Source organism: Heliangelus exortis, chromosome 2 (assembly GCF_036169615.1).
Source record: "Heliangelus exortis chromosome 2, bHelExo1.hap1, whole genome shotgun sequence".
NCBI classification, from domain to species: domain Eukaryota; kingdom Metazoa; phylum Chordata; class Aves; order Apodiformes; family Trochilidae; genus Heliangelus; species Heliangelus exortis.
The window spans coordinates 89594448-89612634 of record NC_092423.1 but is presented as its reverse complement, the minus strand read 5'-3'; the positions used below and the strand labels follow the sequence as shown (position 1 = coordinate 89612634).

The 18187-nt window shown below is 38.7% G+C and overlaps 2 protein-coding genes across 2 annotated transcripts in view; one reads left to right on the top strand and one right to left on the bottom strand.

Annotated features, from left to right (window-relative positions):
* The first annotated feature begins 805 nt into the window (after nucleotides 1-805).
* ABITRAM (actin binding transcription modulator) lies at nucleotides 806-4768 on the top strand. Its single transcript, XM_071736916.1, has 6 exons — nucleotides 806-868; nucleotides 950-1001; nucleotides 3342-3471; nucleotides 4204-4280; nucleotides 4352-4421; nucleotides 4490-4768. Exons 1-6 carry the CDS (start codon nucleotides 820-822, stop codon nucleotides 4613-4615), a joined length of 504 nt encoding a protein of 167 aa, XP_071593017.1. The 5' UTR covers nucleotides 806-819; the 3' UTR covers nucleotides 4616-4768.
* Nucleotides 4431-18187, bottom strand: part of CTNNAL1 (catenin alpha like 1) — a 52891-nt gene continuing 39134 nt past the window's right edge. Inside the window, exons 12-19 of the mRNA XM_071736915.1 lie at nucleotides 13079-13116; nucleotides 9760-9810; nucleotides 9506-9660; nucleotides 8642-8690; nucleotides 7828-7884; nucleotides 7565-7684; nucleotides 6112-6195; nucleotides 4431-6007 (exon numbers count right to left, since the gene is read on the bottom strand). Coding sequence (XP_071593016.1) covers nucleotides 5846-6007; nucleotides 6112-6195; nucleotides 7565-7684; nucleotides 7828-7884; nucleotides 8642-8690; nucleotides 9506-9660; nucleotides 9760-9810; nucleotides 13079-13116 — 716 coding nt within the window. The 3' untranslated portion in view covers nucleotides 4431-5845. The remainder of the gene's footprint in view (nucleotides 6008-6111; nucleotides 6196-7564; nucleotides 7685-7827; nucleotides 7885-8641; nucleotides 8691-9505; nucleotides 9661-9759; nucleotides 9811-13078; nucleotides 13117-18187) is intronic.

Sequence of the window (18187 nt, the reverse complement as noted above, 5' to 3'; positions counted from 1 at the left end):
AGGACGGACAGATAAAATCTAAGAATTTGTATAATGAGGGAAAAGGCTTCCTTAGCTTTTCCCATTTCTCTTTTTTTCTCCAATAGGAGATGCTGGAGACATGGCTTGGTAGTTATATGGCAGCAGCCATAATCCTATGGGATGCTGATCCCATCTTTTGAGTGGAAAGAATCCTGTACCTTTCCCTATGAGGTGTGTGGGGCCTTCTCCCTCGGGGGAGACCTCCTGCCTCAGGGACTGCTCCTGGGGAGGAGGACAAGGAATACCTGGCAGTGGCCACTGAAAGTATCAAATCCCTACATATGAGAACTTACTCTTTTATGCCCATAAAGTCCTTAGGATCCTCACAGAAGTGCAGTCATTATCATCCTGCTCATGGGTATTTAATCGTTGTTCTGGATACAAGAACTGCTGATACATAGTTTGCTAGCACTCAAACAACGGGCCTTGGGTCACAGTTATCCAGATATTCGATTGTTTGCACATTTTATTGTAAAGATACCTTCATATTTGCTGTCCTAACACCTTGCTCTGCTACTATCCTCACTATAGCCCCGTGGATGCTTTTTTTTTTTTTTTTTTTTTTTTTTTTTTTTCCTTCCCCCCCCCCCAGTCTACCTTTTAAGATGCTTTTTTGCTTACAATAAATTTCCTTTTACACACAGACACCTCCCATTCCTACCTCGTCTCCTGCGTGACACCGGGGGTGGCGCCGGGGCCGAGGCGGGGGGCGGGCCGGGCCGGGCCGGGCCGTGGGGAGGCTGGGACCGGAGTGTCCGTCATCGGGGTGCGCCGGTGGGGCGGGGCCTGGCGGGCGGTATGGCGGCGGGCGGGGCGGAGCGGTACTTCACACGCTGGTACAAGCCAGGTACCATCGGGCGGTACCGTGGGGCAGGGTGTGGGGGGTCGGGGAGGGTCCGGGGTGACTGATGATCGTGTCCCGTTGCAGACGTGAAGGGGCGGCCGTGCGAAGACTTCTGCGTCCTGCAGCACTCCAACAGGTGAGAGCGGCGGCGGAGCCCGGGGGGGTTGGGGGAGGGGGTGGGTGTTGGGAGCCGTCTCCGCCCCCTCCCCCGGGCACAGCTCCTTGCGGGCAACCCAGAGGCGGGGGGATTCTGACCCACGGGAAGCCTCGGGATTGCTTTGCATCCCCTCATGACACGAGAGATTCTCCCTTCCTTCCCCCCCCGTCTTTCCCCTTGGATCCGAGCGGGCGGTGTACGGGGGAGAATCGAGCCCCAGCTGCTCCCGGCGCCTTCGCTTGGAGAGGGCAGCGATGGCTACAGCCGGGTTGTAGCTGGGGTGGGTGTCGAACCAAGAGGTTCCCCTCCTGCAGGAAGGCCTGGAGGGGACAGGGGGACAGCTGGCACTTTGTCAGGCAGTGGAACAGGCTGCCTAAGGCAGTGGTGGAGTCACCGTCCCTGGAGGTATTGAGGAGCCGTCCAGACACAGTACTGAGGGATATCGCTGAGTCGAGGGCTTGCAGTGTTAAGTTAGGGCTTGGGCGTGATGATCTTGAAGGTCTTTTCTAACTAAGGTAATTCTGTGAAAATACCAGGCGAGCCTGGATTTTTCTGGAAGATGGGAGAGTAGCAAATCTTAGCCTTACTGTCTCCTTCTTTAATTACTGCTCCAGTAAGGAACAGTGGAATTTTAACTCCTCCCCTGTACTGCTTGACACATTTTGAAAAGGCCTCCTAGTGCTGCTCTCATATCCCTGCATCTTCCTCTGCCAAAAGGGCCCTTTATGTGGTCTTAAGTAGAAGAGCAACATTTCAAAAGCCTCCTGTTAGAACTCATCTGTGCAGTTGAATTCTAGGAAATCAATTGGCTCAATTTGAACAAACCTTTAGGTTTTCCTATACACAGCTTATTTGGTTTTAATTGTATTTCTGTGTACTACTCTGAATGCAAAGTAGGGAATAAAATGTCGAACATTTTTTATGCTTTCCTTTAGCTGGATTTCCAGTCAATTTGGAATAAATCAACCCTGTACCTGGTTTGAACTCTAGTAGCACACCTTACCCTACCTTCCTCAGCCCCTGCCCGCCTGCTACTGCCGGTTCTGACTGTGAGGAGGTGTGGTGGCATCATGAGTGTTTCTGGGGAGTTCAGTCCCTCAGGGAAGAAGAGAATTTGAACTACTGCCCATGCAGAAGTTGGCAGTGCCCATTGCAGGTGTTTTGAGAGAAGCATTCACCCGCATCCAGCACCCTCTTGCGGGGAGCTGCGTGGCAAGAATTTGCAAAGAGGAGCGATGGTGGAGGGAGGTGGGTGCAGCAGCCACAGGGAAAGCTCTGGTTCTGTGTGCCGTGGTTTTGTGTAGTTACTGTTCTGTTAATTCTGGTCCTTGCTCTTGGTTTTAAACCCTTAAGCAGAATAACTTCATCTCTGTTCATGGGCAAGTTCTGGGCTCTCCATGTTTGTGCATTAAGCATGTTCTAACTCAGGTATGAGGGTAGGCAGAGTCTCTACAGCTGCCTTTGTCTCAAACGCTCCAGTTTAATGACAAGAAATAATCCTTTTTTAGAAAAAGGTAAAATGTAAGCAGCGGGTTAACTGAAGCCCAGCTCACTGAAGGACCCATCTGCTGGAACTGGAACTGCTCAGCACTAACAGCCTTGAGCTGTCCTGAGAAACATCACCTTGTGTTGCACTGTCCTGCACGTGCATGCTGTACTTTACTTGATCACCTTAAGTGATCATCTGCTTCAGCTGTCACAAGACTGAGTGAACCAAGGTTGCTCCCATGGGGTACAGCAACAGGTAGAAGAGCTCTGGCTTACTTGAAAGCTGTGGTTCTGTTTAGGTGCTTCTAATGATCCAGTCTGGTATCTCAAAACAAAGCAGCAATGTGGAGGTTACTTTAGGTCAGAATGCAGTTTACATTTGGTTTGGTAGAGCAGGCATGAGGCAGGATTCCCTGAAGAAGCCAAAGCTGGTTTAATCCTGTGACATGCGTGTAATTAGAAAACTAAAATGTCTCTCATTGACAATTATCCTCCGTTCCTCTTCATTAGTTCAGGTAAATTGTGTTTTAGGTTACCCTGCTTAACCCCCATTCAGACCTGTCTGTCCTTGGGCCCAGACTTGCACTGCAGGAAGCTGAAGTATCAGCTTAACTTTCCTGTTAAACTACAGGGAGCTTACAGAGTGAAAGAGCAGCTTTCACCATGCTGAGAATCTCACTTGGGTTTCAGACTAGAAGCCCACATTAAGCAGTCAGTATTAGCTTTAAATCCTGCCAGGACAGGCAAAGGAAGTTGTGGAGCTGGCTTAGAGCAGCATCAGAGCATGGTATCTTCTACACTACAGTGTAGTAATTACATATTTTTTTGCAGAATCTGTGTCATCACATTGGCAGAAGCCCATCCTCTTCTTCAAAATGGAAAAACAATTACAAGCATTAATTACCAAATCAGTGCCAGCTGCAGCAGACTCCAGAATAAAGTCTCTGGGAAGTCAAAAAGGGTATGTCTTTTTCATTTGGATAGTTCCTTTTTCCTCTCTCACAGTGCCAGAGACCTTCTGTCCTTTCTAGCATAGAAACATGACAAGACACCTTTGCATTTTATTGTAAAACAGCCTGTTAAAAGAATTTATATGTTCTCAAGAGTGACCCATCTGACTGTCCCAGCCAGGTTATTACAGCACTCCTGCAACATGGGTGTTTCCAGTGTTGCTCAAACCAAGGCTAACAGTCACTTTTAGTAATTTTTCCATCGTATAAGAAAATACAGAGGGCCTTAAATATGCCTTCATAGACAAAAATTTGTTTCTACTGCAATGGGAAGGAGTTGCAGACATTTGTTTATGACAAACAGTCCTAGTCCTGGACAGCAGATGGGCTAGCTCAGTGTTTTTCATGGTGGGTTTTTAAATACCTGTATCTTACCTGGTTTTCTCCTCTCTTTGCTAATTTTAATCTGATTAAACTACAGGCCTCTTATCCACAAGAAGTTTCATCATGACAATTTTAAGATGCTGCAAGCTTCTAATCTATTTGTGGACATAACTGAGTTGTGATATTCCCTTTTGTTGGGAAGCACAGCTATGTCACTTGCTGTGACCTCTTACTTCCTTGCTTTTTTCTGAAGCTTACAAACTTAGGTGTTGCTGATAGTAATACTTTTAAATGCCCTGTGTAATTTAATGTAAGCGTATACATATGGGGGTTCTTAATTTTTTTTTTTCCAAATGCAGGGAGCTCAATTTTTAACAGAGCTTGCCCCTCTGTGCAGGATATCTTCTTCAGATGGAGAGGAATACACTGTTTATAGGTAAGGTTTTTCCCTTTTTCTTCTTTCCTTGACATACCTTGTACTTTTACTGAAATTTAACACTTTTGCAGTTGTATACGAGGGAGACTGATAGAAGTGAATGAAAACATTATTAGCAATCCAACTATTTTGCAAGAAAAGGTAAGAAACTTTCTTGCTTTTTATTTTCCAACTTTTATTTCACTACTTACTTCAGTCTTGTTTTTTAGCCATCAACTGAGGGATACATTGCAGTGGTTCTACCCAAATTTGAAGAAAGCAAGAGTGTAACTCAAGGACTTCTGACGCAGAAGGAGTACGAGGAAGTGTTGTTGAAACGTCTTAATTCTTCTTAAATGAAATTTATACAGCTGTGATTTATATTTTATACTAATTAAGCTACTTCTATTTATACTTTAACTGTCATGGTATTGAAAGGTCTTGTGCCTGTTTTTAAAAGTGGAACATAACACTTATTTCATACAACAATAAAACAAATAGTTTGTATATTAAGATTTGCTTCATCTTTTTTTTCTGAATTCTAGCACTGTAAGTTTTAAAATAAACACACAGTGATATGTTGGAAAGTATTTATGTTCCCCAGGCAGCTTTGCTTCTTTTCAGTGCAAAGCACAACAGACAGAAAAACAGTAAGATTTAGCTATCACTTAATTTAGCTAAACTAATACAATATGGAGTTTCACAAAGGTCAACTGAAAATAAAAATGCAACAGAAGCCTACATACAAAGAGCAAATAGATGTGAAAATATGTATTTCTCATAAGGTTACACTTTCATGGCATCCTGAAGTCAAATAATGCCCTTTGCACAGAAGTTTGTCATCATCATCTATTTTCTTAATTTTTAAATGGTATAATGTAAAGTCTACATAGTATTTCAGTGGTTCTACATACATTTCATATTCTGCTCACTGAGCTTTAATAAAAAAGAAAGTAACAACTGACACCTAACAGATAAAGATGGTAAAAGAAAAAGAGCCTAGATCAAAGAGTAATAATCACTTAGAAATACACTTTTGGAAATAGGAATCATGTCAACAAGATTAAAACTCAATGGTGCAGCTATTAAAGGAGGTTTTTTTCCCCTAGAATACTTCATTGCAGGTATAAAGCATAACTAAGATACCATTTCAGTGCTTTAGGCCACAGCCTTTCAGAGTATATTCCTGATTTCTGCTTTATCAAATACATAGACTGAAGTAGGCCAGGGAGGAGTTTACAAACTTCAGTGTTACATATACCATATGCAGCACAAAGTTCTTTCATATAATATGTCTACTAGCAGCATCTTTGGGTTGAAACATCCATTAAGACATTCTTAAGCATTAATTACAAACCCAGTATCATCAATAGTGATCATAGGAAAGGCATTCACATTATAGACATACAAAATGATGAGACTTGTTTGTGTTGCAATTGCCAAGTTATGGGACATTACTTGATGTGACAAAGGTCAACAGTCCTAACAGAAATTAACCCCGTTTGACTTTCTACAAATGAAAGCAATATTGAAAGTTCAGCAACTGTTACTTTGATACAGGAGTTCTGGATTTCTAAGTGCTGTAATTACTTGGTCTCTAAAAACGTCATGTTTGTTACATGATTTTCTAAAGCCTTGATGCCAAATGTCTCAGCTCTCCTCTCTGGAGTATGTGCATTTGTACCAGTTCGGATTTTGTCTTCTCTCCATGGCGGAGCAGGCTTAAGGCAGCCATTTCCTGCTTTATTCTGCATAGAAATAAAAATATTCCTTAAGAACAAACAAAAATCCCCAACCCAAACAACCAGCCCTTTAAAATCTTTAAAATACTGCAGATGAACAAAGTACTCACTTTTCTTAGTAATTTGCAGCAAAGTGGAAGAAGCTGACATAACAATGTCATCACGTTTCTTGTTTTCAGAATGCATGCATCAACCTGAACAAGGCAGTAACAGTACAGTAAGACCACTGATTACTTTTTGTTAGATAACTGTTTAATGCATGAGGGAATAATTTGTTTCAAGCTTGGGCAGGTTATATTTTTGCTTCATAAATCCCTTATAATCAAAAGGGCTTGCCTAGCTTTTTAAGATTCCTCTACACAGTACTTGTACAGCAACAGCATCCCTTCTGTTAACCCAAGACTTGGATTAGGAAGCAGAAGAGAATGACAGGCATCCCAGGAGAAACAACTAATAATATAAACAGTAACTTAAATGTCTTGGAAAGGAACTCTTACCATCCAAGTATGAGTGATAAAAGTCTTCATGCTTTTTCTTTTGTTTTATATCGTGTCAGCATGATTTAGAAAGCCATGCATTATGTATGCCTTACCTTGATATGAGTTACACTAAAAGCTAGCTAAAGCTTAAAGCATTTCAGGTTTTGCCTCCTCTCAGCACAAGTCACAAGTGTAGGGCCTCAAGAAACATTAATTTGATAGCCTGTTATCATTCTGTACCCATCACTCTGTATAAACAGATTCAGAGTTCCCATTTAGTTTAGCTGGAAGGTGTAAAACAAACCAAGCCATTTAGAAGGGAACATTTCCATAAGCTTCCCCCTAACAGTGAAATCCAAAACCCAAAAGATAATTTCAGTATTTCCAGTAATAGGAAGGAAAAAAAAAATCCTATTATTTATTTTACTGATTCTTAGAGTTGATTTTTAAAAGTTGAAAAGCTCGGAGTAGAGAAACTTCCTTCAACGGGACTGTCAATGTTTATGTCTGTGGCCACTCAGCCTGTTACCCATAACTCTGGTATCCATGCTCCTTGAAGAAAACATGAATGTAAGCCTGTAGGGCTCCCATATATGCTGGGTGCCAGTGTAACCCTTCTCTGATGGAGGGGGAAAAAAAAAAACAAAACCAAAAAACAGTAGTACCCATGCTGAAGGAAATACCTTCCTGAGACCAGATTGTGCAGTACATGGCTTAGATGATAGTTATCAGTGAGGGATGTCCCAATAGACAAAACATTTTCAGCAAAAGGAACAGTTCTTACTGTTCTTCCTCTGTACTTAACACATCAGCTTCTCAAAACATTTTAAGTGCAGAACAGTGCTTCAAGTTTAAGTCTGCTTCTACATAAGGAAGAGCAACTGTGACATACTGCGTAACAGAAAAAGGCTTGATGACAGCATAAAATTTTGTATTTATTAATTTCTATGGTCCTCTGCCAATCCAAGAAATTCAGCTGTCATTAACTGTTTCATACTTTCACAGGAGTATAAATTAGCAGGTTACTATATTTCAAAACAAGTTAGGTCTTACTTTGAGGAGCATTTATAAATTTTTACCTTACCTTTGTAAATGTAGCACTTTTTCCCTGAACAGAAGCCTTAGCTGTTACATGGAGCTGTTTGCACATAGAGATCAGTTTTTCAGCCTCCAACAGAAGCAAAGATTTGTCATCATCATGTACCTGAAATGTGTTTCAGGAAGACAAAACCATTCTGTGTTACAAGACTCCAACATTAAGTTAACGGAGAAGACATGACAACCAAATTTTAAGCAGTTATTACTACTGTCAGAAGCTGAAAAGCTGCTTTAGAGATCATACATCACCTGATCAGAAAAGGCATGAAGAGCTGAAGCAAGCTTTGTGCCCTCTGTAGCAAAAATCTGAAATGAGGAGAAAACATGTAGTAAAATGGATCAGAATGGAAGATGAGGAGGCTCTTTTCTTTGTTGTTTTAATGAAGAGCATACTATAAAGTTAAAAAGTAGCAGGAAATATTTGTAAACAGCTATATACATTTATAATTAACAAGCTAGTTAAATCAGTGGTTTGCAGTGACTTCTGAAAGAGCTTATCTCAGAATTCCCTTTACAGACAAACCCCCTTGACTTCCAATTCTTATTTGCACTGTAGTACCTCACAAGAGTTTTGTAGGTAAATGACACCTGCCATGTTTGTTTACTATCCTGACAAAGGTAATCAGTCTCCTCTTAAAAGCCTGGTATGTATCTGAGAAATATCACAGCAAATTCCTTCATTTGGCCCCTTGTCTTTTGTTTGTATTACTCAAATACTTACATTTTCTTTCTTTCCTGTGAAAATACTGCTGGTCAGACTAGGATGGAGTATCCATTAACATTATCAGGGACCAAGCTAAGAAAGACAATGAACACCACTAATGCACTGAAGTCTACAATATTTCCCATAGTGCCAGTTTGCCATCTCTGTTCCTAACTGGAATCTGTCAGTTCAGTGAAATGTTTTCTTTTGGAAAGTACATACCAGAATTAGGCTGCTTAAAAACTACAGTTCCCTGTCAATTCATTGTACACGGTATTTATGTGTAAGGAATCAAGAGAGTTGAGTTACAATTTGGTCTTTACACAGTGCCTAACTCCTGTTTGGTTAAAAGTATATTACCTCTGCTTGATGAAACAGATCTTGAGTAGTTTTCAGAAGTCCTTCACCTCTGTGGGAAATAAGGAAAACAGAATATAGGCCATGTATAGACTGCAAGTTATTTTGCCTGATACTTAAACAATTTGAAGTATCTCTCATTCCCATTCACACCACTGAACCGTAAGGTATCAATATTTTAGAAGATACTAAGCACAACAGTAACAACAGGAACTGCTTTTCAAAATATTACATAAACACCTCAGAGGCTAGAGCACTCTTGGGAAATCAGCAATGGTTCAGTTCACATCAGCTGAACAGGGAAAGAAATCTATGCCTCTGGCATACTGAGTATAACTGAAGTAGCAGGTAAGAAAAATCTCAACCCTTATAAATCCCCCCTCCCATTTAAATTCTTAAATAAGAAAGCTGATGTTGCATGGGCAAGTTTCAGAAAAACATCTTCCAGTACACATAAGATCAGTTTACTCTAATCTACAGTTACTTAACTCTGCTTTAGTATCCTTAATTTTAAAAGTATTTATGAACATGCTTTCTTATTTCTGTACCCAAGAGATATTTAAATAGCTGTTCTGCAACAAAAAGATGTTTAGAACTATTTAAAAACCCTTCATTCTATTACTAAAGAGCTTTATAAGAATTTACAAAATTTACAAGAATTTATAAAGCATAAGGATAGAACTAAGAGCTCCTTTCTAAATGTGCCCCAATTATTACACTCTAAAAATGTTCTATAGCATTTTACACACTTACTGAATTATTTCATATATTCCCAAGAGCCTTACATATTCCAACTAAACCTTATTTCTTATAAATACTGTTAATGCTCTTCTTCTCACCAAAACATGCTGCATATGGTATAATTACCTGGTAAATAAATACATGGAGTAGGCCATACTTGACATGCCTTGTCCATGTTGCACGATCTCATTCTCTTGATCCTCCCATTTCTCTGTCTCAGAGTCCACATCAGATGTGAGCAGATGCAATTCTAATCCAAGTTTTGCAATTTTTGCCTGTTCCTGTAAATGGTAACCATAGTTATGGTACTTAGTAAATATATCCTTCAGATGAGAAAAAAAAAAAAAAAAGTTTTTTTAAATAAAATGATGGCATCTTACCTCAGTATCTAGTTTGACTGGCTTTAATGCTTTCAGATTTGCATTATGCTTCTGTTTCAAACAAAAAAATAGTATTTTTAAATAAAAGGAATAAGTGATAATTTTTCTAACAAATCATAAGAGATGGCTTTATACTCAGAAGTAGACCTTGCAGGAGAATTCCAGTGGTTCAGACAAACTTGTCAGTAGAAGCTGAGGAACCCATGCTGCTCTCTTCAAATGGCATATGGAAAGAGGGTCTGTGTCTACAGACACCCAAGGTTTCACAGAAAAGACCTCTTCCACAGTTCTCAGATTTCACTTCCTCATGCAGTACCACCTCTAAATCCTTAGTAATACTTAGGACTAAATAAATGGCCTTAAGTATTACTGCACAGATTTTTTTCTATCAAAGATGATATTAATATAATAGGGACTTGGAAGCTGATTAAGCCAGTAGCAAGCTTATCCAGCATACAACCCATTTAAATGCTGGTGTAACAAGGTAGCACCTTATTCTGTGTAAACAGAATACTGGAAACACATCCTGACAATGTGATATCTTTGTGGGTTTCCCTCTTTTATTTAAGTCATGAACTTTAACTCATCTGAAATAGCAGTCTGGCTGCAAGGCAAATATTGGCTCTGATGAAATAATAATTAGTGGAAGTGATGTGAGAGAAATATCTGATAAAGTAGAGCTTGACAACTGCATAACACAGTAACACTTGATTTGTTTCAAAGCAATTTGCATGTGGAGAAGAGCAGTTCTTGGCTTTAACTTCATGTACTGGTGCTGGCACTGCTCAAAGACAGCAAAAAATAACAGACATGGGAGCCACAGTCTCCATTTGGAAACTGCACTGGAATGAAGAGGAATGGAATGTACAAAGTTGGTGTCATAACTTGGGAGAGTTGTGAACCACTGAAGGAGGCTGGATGATAACAGTGCAGGACTGAGATCCTTGTCTGACAATCTGAGAAGAACTGCTGCTCATTAGTGGGAGTACTTGGGCAATGAACTCTGCTCAGTAATGACCCCAGGGGAAAAAAAAAAAAAAAGCACTATCAGAAATAAGCTCCAAGTGCAGCCTCCATTGATTCTAGGCAAAAATAGAGTACTACTACTACTACTATTGAAGTTCCTACTGCAATTTGCTGCTCAGTTTAGCTTTCATGCCTTTTCTCTTTTCCCATTCCCAAATATTTAAATATCCTCAATCTTAAGAATTAGACACTGTAATTTCTGCCTACATATTAGAAATGCTGACCTTGCACAGAAAGATTTAGCAAGAAGTGCAAGATCCAGCTGTCATTTAATTTTCACCATACTGAATATTAGATGCAATTCAAGAAATGCTGGGCTTAAGGCAGTCTTAAAAGAAGAAAGGAATGCAGAGCCAAACTAGATTTCTATGTAAATGCAAATTTTGGGCCACAAGGTATGACAATTATTTAAGCTGCTGCGTGGAGGGTATTCACATAAACCAGCACTGTAGCACATAGAAGTTTTTCTATCCACAAACAACTAAGGAAACTTCAGAGTGTTTGTCAGACTTGTAGTCTTTTCCATTCTAGTGTTCACTCACACTATTTGAATAGGAGAATTGATAAAAATCAGATATGCAGTCAAATAATGTTTTTAAAGCAGAGTAACACCTAATATTACAGAAAAAATATACCTGTGCATTAAGCACTTACGTGAATCATCACTACTGCTCTGTCCTCAATTCTAGCATGGTGTAGGATCATGGAATCACAGAACAGTTTGGGTTGGAAAGGACCTTAAAGATCATCCAGTTCCAACTGGATCATCCAGTTCCATGCAGTTCCCCTGCATGGGCCAGGACATCTCCCACCAGACCAGGTTGCTCAAAGCCCCATCCAACCTGGCCTTGAATGGATGCCAGTCATTACCAGCAAAGAGCAGAGTCACAATGAAACAAGTGTGGCAAAATACGTAATTTAATTAGATTGAGAGATATAGTGTTACTTCTGTGCAGGACAGCATGGGCCTTAGCCAGGCGCTGTAGACTCCTGCGATGACAACAGGGAGAGAAAAGGAAGTACCAAGAGTCACAGCACTGGGAAGAGATGCAGTTCCAAAGCTTAGTGCAAAGAAATTACTCTGCGAACAAACTCGATTGTCTTACGGATGTAATCTACATCTCCTGTCTACTTCCAAGCTGCCCACCAAACATAACTTCCCCAAATCTATGCATCTTGCAAAATTCAAAAGAGGGCAGCAACCTTCCAAATTACAACAAGCAGATTTGTTTAAATCCTGGAAACGCAGATGTACTGAAAGTATTTTTAAAAGGCATATGAATCAGTAAGAGGGAATCTGACTTCACACATCTCCTTAAATTTTGGCTGAAATCCAGAAGCTATATAGTTTAGTCAGACTGGTGAAGGGCAAAGACGCTCTTGAAAGTCACTGAACCGATCTGTTTTCCACTCTCACTATTTAGTTCACTCATGCTCACTCAGCCTAATATTGTATTCTATTTAAATCTGAAGATTGGATTTATAATGTTTGACCTTTTCTCTTTCTCTTTTCATTATGGGTCAGGAATAGCATATTGTGTTTGAAGTCACAGAACTGCACAACAGGAGACATGGAGTCGGGATCATTTCACACCCGAATTCCTCAACACCACAGGTTAAGGAAAGAAAACAAGGAGATGAAGAAACAAAATAGAGCTTACTGTACCATCTGAGAATATTCTTCCCCCTTTTTCCTACCCATGAAAAGATTCAGTATGTAGCAAGTGAATCAAATGACTGACTACAGGATAATAACAATGTTTATGATGTTTCCTAACACAGAGATGTACTCAGAAACAATCCATTATCAATTATAATAGCTAAGGATATTCACTTCACAACTAAACCTGCACATTTAGTATAGCTTTTTCCTCTGCATTAAAAGCATTTAAGATCAAAGAAAGAAAGAAGAACCCATTACCCAAAGAGCCTACAACAGGCTAGAACATGTCCATTTTTTCCAAATAGGTCAACTCAGGCAACAACATGAAAAATATCAGACTATCAAGACTTTTTTCTAGCATGTTGCAGAGTTCTCTGTTTTAACAGTAGCAATGCATTTTTTTATTATATAGAATTATAGTTGAATATGTTGCTAAAAATGTCATATTAACAGACAGAAATGAAAGGTCACATATAATGACATATTTAATAAAGTCTGATATTTTGCATCAGCCATTGAGTCAAGATGCATGTTACCAATAAAATATCTTTATCAAGGTGTAACATAGAAAGAAGTCAGTTAGTTAACAGCAGATAAAAAGTAAATATAGCAATCCCAAAACCAACTTACCCCTGGTCTGGGCAGTGATAGGTAGACACGCTTCTCTCCTATGAAGAACACACACATTTACACCAAGATTTGTATGCAGATTTTAATCAACGGGATCACATGCCTTACTTCATCCTTCCTCAAGTTGCTCAAGCACTATACAAGCAAGTTACTTACCTGTAGTTCCTCCTCCCTGAATATCGCAGAGCATTGCCTCTGCTTCCAGAGAGCAGGGCCAAGAACTGCACTGTTCAGATTTTAGCTTTTGGCAACTGGCAGCTAAGAATGCTCCTCTGAACAGTTTCCCTCAATAAAATTTCTAGCTCTCTGCATGCAGTGCCCAAGCAAGTAAAGAAACTCACTTCAATAACTGAGTAGCTACTGCTACATACACACACTTTCTTGCAAAGGACAGAATACAGTGGTAGTTCCACGTAAGCCTTTTTTTTTATATGTATGTGGATGGTATAAAATTAGGAGTTGGCAATGCCACTAGTGAGAAATACCAAGGGAGGTTTTCCTAAGTAATGCTAGTAAACCCCTCATGTTGTACTCTTTTATACATATTCAATGTGCACTGCATTTTATATAAAAAAATAATTTCTATAGCATTTTACACACTTTATGAATTATTTCTTAGATCCCCAAGAGCCTCAGATATTCCAAGTCTGAGCAAAACAAATAGAAAAAAAAAATCCCTTTAAGTGTTACCTAAAACTGGGTAGGAACAGTTTCTCAGCAAGAAGAAACAGTGCCTGAAGAACTCAGTCTCAAATCAGAGCTCCAGTAACCACAAAACTTAACTATCTATGAAGACTTATATTTATTAAAATAGACTTGGAAGAGGAAAGACTGCTAAAATACATGAAAAACTTAAGAGCTAATTAAAAATGCATTTTTCCTTAAGAAAGGAAGGGCTGCTATAGTGGATATCAGTACCAGGCTCGCATAGAGATGATGCCTCTGGACAGACAAAGGACAGGCAACAAACCCCCCCTTACAGTTCCTGTTCCCTCCTCTTATATCAGCTCCTGGAACGATTCCCTTCTGAGTCCTCACAAAACAGGTCTCTTGGGCATTCATACTTTTTTGAAAGTATGCTGCTGACATCACAGAATGATCATGAGCTCCAACTCACAACTGACTCCTAAAAATCAAAACTTCAGTAAGTTGACGAGTGTTCCTCAATGCTTCTGTGAGTATAAAAAATGGAATTCTTCCTTTCTAAAAATCACCTCTTCCTTGCCATACCCTGTTTTGCAAAAGATTAAGTGAGTAATCAGGGCACACACTGCCTATTTCTTTCAGAATGCAGAGCTATTCAGATACCAATTGCCCAAACGTATCCAAGCAGGATTTCTCACTGCAGACTGACATAAATTATGAAAAGTGATTTACAACATCCTATATATCAAAAACAGCAGCTAAAGGGCATGTAAGAAAGCATGTATGACATACCAAGAACAAAAGCTAACCTGTAAATTTAAAATGCTGTAAATTTAAAATGCTGTAAATTTAAAATGCTGTAACATAAAAGATCGCCTTTGCACTATGTAAAAATCTGCTGTACTGTGTTAAAAAAGTATGTTCAAACACAGAAAGCTTTGACATAACAAATGAAATACAAACACATACTGAAAGGATATACTACTTGCACACACAGCATGGGCTTTCAAAATTATGGAAAACAAATGGAAAGAGGTGATTAGCAGATATAAAAAATAAAATAACTGGTTTTGCTCTTCAAGCAATTCTTTTTACTCAGCTTTGCAAGGTTTATCTGTTCACCAAATTAAAAAAGATGAGGAATCTATTTATTTCTTGGCACACTTACACAGGAAAAAACAAACAAACAAAAAAACAAAACAAAAACAACCCCAGAAACCACACTCACAACCCACCTGTACCCACAGATATCAGACCTTTCAAAAGCGCAGATCAGCTTGAGCTGGAGATAATCCTACTTCATCAAAAAATACTTCATTACATTAGTATTATCACAGAATTTTTATTTTATTCCATTAAAAAATTCTCATGTATTTTTCAAGTATTTAATTTCCTTAATTATAAGTCAGATCTTGACTAAAATGGCAGAAGGCTTTTTGCCATATTATGGTATTTTTATGTAATTCCAGTCTGCCTTCGCTTTTCCAAATGTGTTTTCTCTGTTCCTCCTTTTTAATTGAAAATTAATTTTTATTAGTTCATGCTCTTTGTCTTCCAGTTTTCTGCTTTCTAGTAGTTCCATTTATACTTTTCCCTCCAGAATGAGTCTGTTTCAACTTCTAAATTCTGCTTTTGCTCTCACCTCTTATCCAAGATCCACTAGAATGGCTGCATCCTTGCTTCCATCCTTCTTTCTAGACCTCTAATGTATAAACTCTGAAATTCTAATCTGTAACCCCAATTCATTAACTGAGATGCATGACCTAATGAAAGAGCCTCAAAGTATCTAACCTAAACCAGTCTTTCTCAGCTCTCTGCACAGCTGATACACCAACATGATGCAGAACAGTCCTCCACACCATTACATTAAAAAGTCTTTCAGGATTAAGCAAAAGAGGTCCAAGTCTACCTCACTGCACAGTTCTGGAAAGCACAGAGACATTTGCAAAACACATGTGAGGGTTGCTGGGCTGTGGTGTGCTTGCCAACCTACCCCACCCCTATGCACATGTGCACCCCTCTTCCCAAGACAAGACCACTTCAATTTGGCATAATCTAATGCAACTACATTAAAATGTTATTTGCAAGATAAACTTGTCTCTCTGTCCATGTGAATTTTGAGCCTCTACTATTAAGGAATACTTAATTTGCTGAAAGAAACACTCGATTAGGAGTTACACAACTGCTTGTAGAAATAAGGAATTGAGTATAAACAATGTCAATCAGTGTAATCAGAAAAGTACATCTTTTATTTCATGTGTCCAGCACATTTAGTCACCATTCAGTATTTGCCTCTTGCGCTGTATTCTGAACTCTCTAACAAAGCCTAACATTTAAATTGATAGTACAAAAATTCAAGTTTTTAAACTGAGGAGAAAAAAAAAATACCTTAGTACTATAGTTCTATCTTTTCTTACACAATCACATTTCAACTAGTAATAAAGCACTTGTTACATTAGAGTGTGTAAAATAAAGACACTTTTACCAACCTCAACATTAAGACAAGTATCATGAGTTACAAGAAGAATAAAATCAGTCAGTCATGTTTTCTTAGAGAAAAAGCTGTTTAAAGTGGCAATTTAACCTTAGAATATTTTCTGGAAGCAAAAAGGTAGGGATATTTGGGTGTTTTTTCCTTTTTTTTTTTTTCTTGACAAGAGTCACTCTCAAGTCCAACAAGAGAAAACAAGCAAACTAAAAGAAAAATTAGCCCACAATACAGAGGGAAAACTTTGTAGAAGATGGGTGAATATAGGAAACCGAATTATTTTTAAGGATATAACTGACTGTTAATATGGAACAATCCAGATTCAGAGAGAAACCCCTTACTAGGCTGGGCCACAGGGAAACAGAGACATGATTCCTTAAGCATTGTCTTGGCAATACAAGACCTAATGCACCCAAGGCCATATGAAGAACACAAGCTATGCTTACTGTCTTACCAACGGTGGGATCAGAAAACTTTATGCTGAAGGAACGACTGAGGAAATGAGAGACACAAACAAGAACAGACTCATCTGGCTATGCCAAGCACTGTCTTCACTGCTCACACATGAGAGCCCACACATGCTATAGCCTCTAACACACTCAGCAACACCTGCCCTTTCTTTTCTCTTCTCTTCTCTCTCCTTCAAGCCATAACATTGGGCTGCCTTGTGAAATGATGTCCTAAAGAAATCTGAAAGTACCACTTGAAGAAAAAGTCTGCTATCTCCTGTCAGCAGGCACAAGAGAAGAGCTACAGGAGAGGCTGGGAATCTGCCACAACACTTCAAAAACTATTTGTTTGGAGAGCCAAATATATGCTTTTCTGTGGCTGAATTTATATATATTTATAATTATATTTACATATTTATATAGAATAATACCTGTTGCACATTATATTAATATATTACAACATATAATATGTAACTTATAGAATACAATAGGTATTATTTATATATTTGCATACACACACACACAAATTTATAAAAAGGCTATCACTAAACCCTGCTAGACCATAGTGTGAATATGAAAAAAAATCAGATAACTGCATAATCAGCCCTGCCAATTCCATATTTATTTTAACACATTATTATTAGAATAATGCCATGGTTTAAGTTGTGTTATATAAAATGTAACACTATGTCTAGAAAAAGCAGGTATGTCTTTGGCTCCCAAAACAAATTCAAAACCCACTAAAATTTAGAAGGCTCACAAATAGGATCTCTGATTGCTGCACATCTTCATATGGCACTCCAGACCAAGGCAGAAGGTAACAATCGTGCATTTCTCAAATGTCTCAAACTCACAAGCTGCACTACACACAATTATTTTAAAACTACTCAGAATTTCAAAATGTTTCCCTTTTACAAGTCTTCAGACTCAGACACACATTCATCTAGCAACCAGAAACAACAATATATTACTGCCCTGTGGTTGGCTGTTTACTGGCCTGACAAAAAAGCTGGCAGGGAAGAACTGCTGACATAAGAACCTGCTCAAGTACAGAAAGTTAAAACTGACAAACCCTAAAAATTAAAAAGGTTTCATGTTAATAGCAAGATGAAGTACTGTAACATCAATAAAGTGTCATCTAACCTGAATAAGGATTTACTTTTTCTGTATCTTAGATACAAAAAATGAAGTCCCTGTATTTGCCTAATCTTAGCGTTTAAACCTGAGCGATCTTCTTAAAAATACAAGATATTCATTATTTATTATACATTACATTCTATCTGTATGCAATTACTCCTTAAAGACTAAAACAAACACATAGCCACAGAAAGTATGACAGGCTACACTGAAGACATTGTCTGGAAAAAAAACTAAGATAAAAATGGAAAACAAAACAGCTTCCATTTTTAAGGTAAATTACCCTATGCTAAAAGTAAACAAAAATTCTTTTTTCTTAAGATTCCAAGGTTTTCTTCTACATGTTGTACAAATACCAATAAACTTACCAACCAGAGAAAATATCCCAAG

Excerpts from the sequence above, each read along its gene's own strand:
- ABITRAM (XM_071736916.1), top strand. The coding sequence starts at position 820 with ATGGCGGCGGGCGGGGCGGAGCGGTACTTCACACGCTGGTACAAGCCA. Across the intron at positions 3,472-4,203 it reads TCTCTGGGAAGTCAAAAAGG|GGAGCTCAATTTTTAACAGA; the intron begins GTATGTCTTTTT and ends TTCCAAATGCAG. Across the intron at positions 4,422-4,489 it reads CAACTATTTTGCAAGAAAAG|CCATCAACTGAGGGATACAT; the intron begins GTAAGAAACTTT and ends CTTGTTTTTTAG.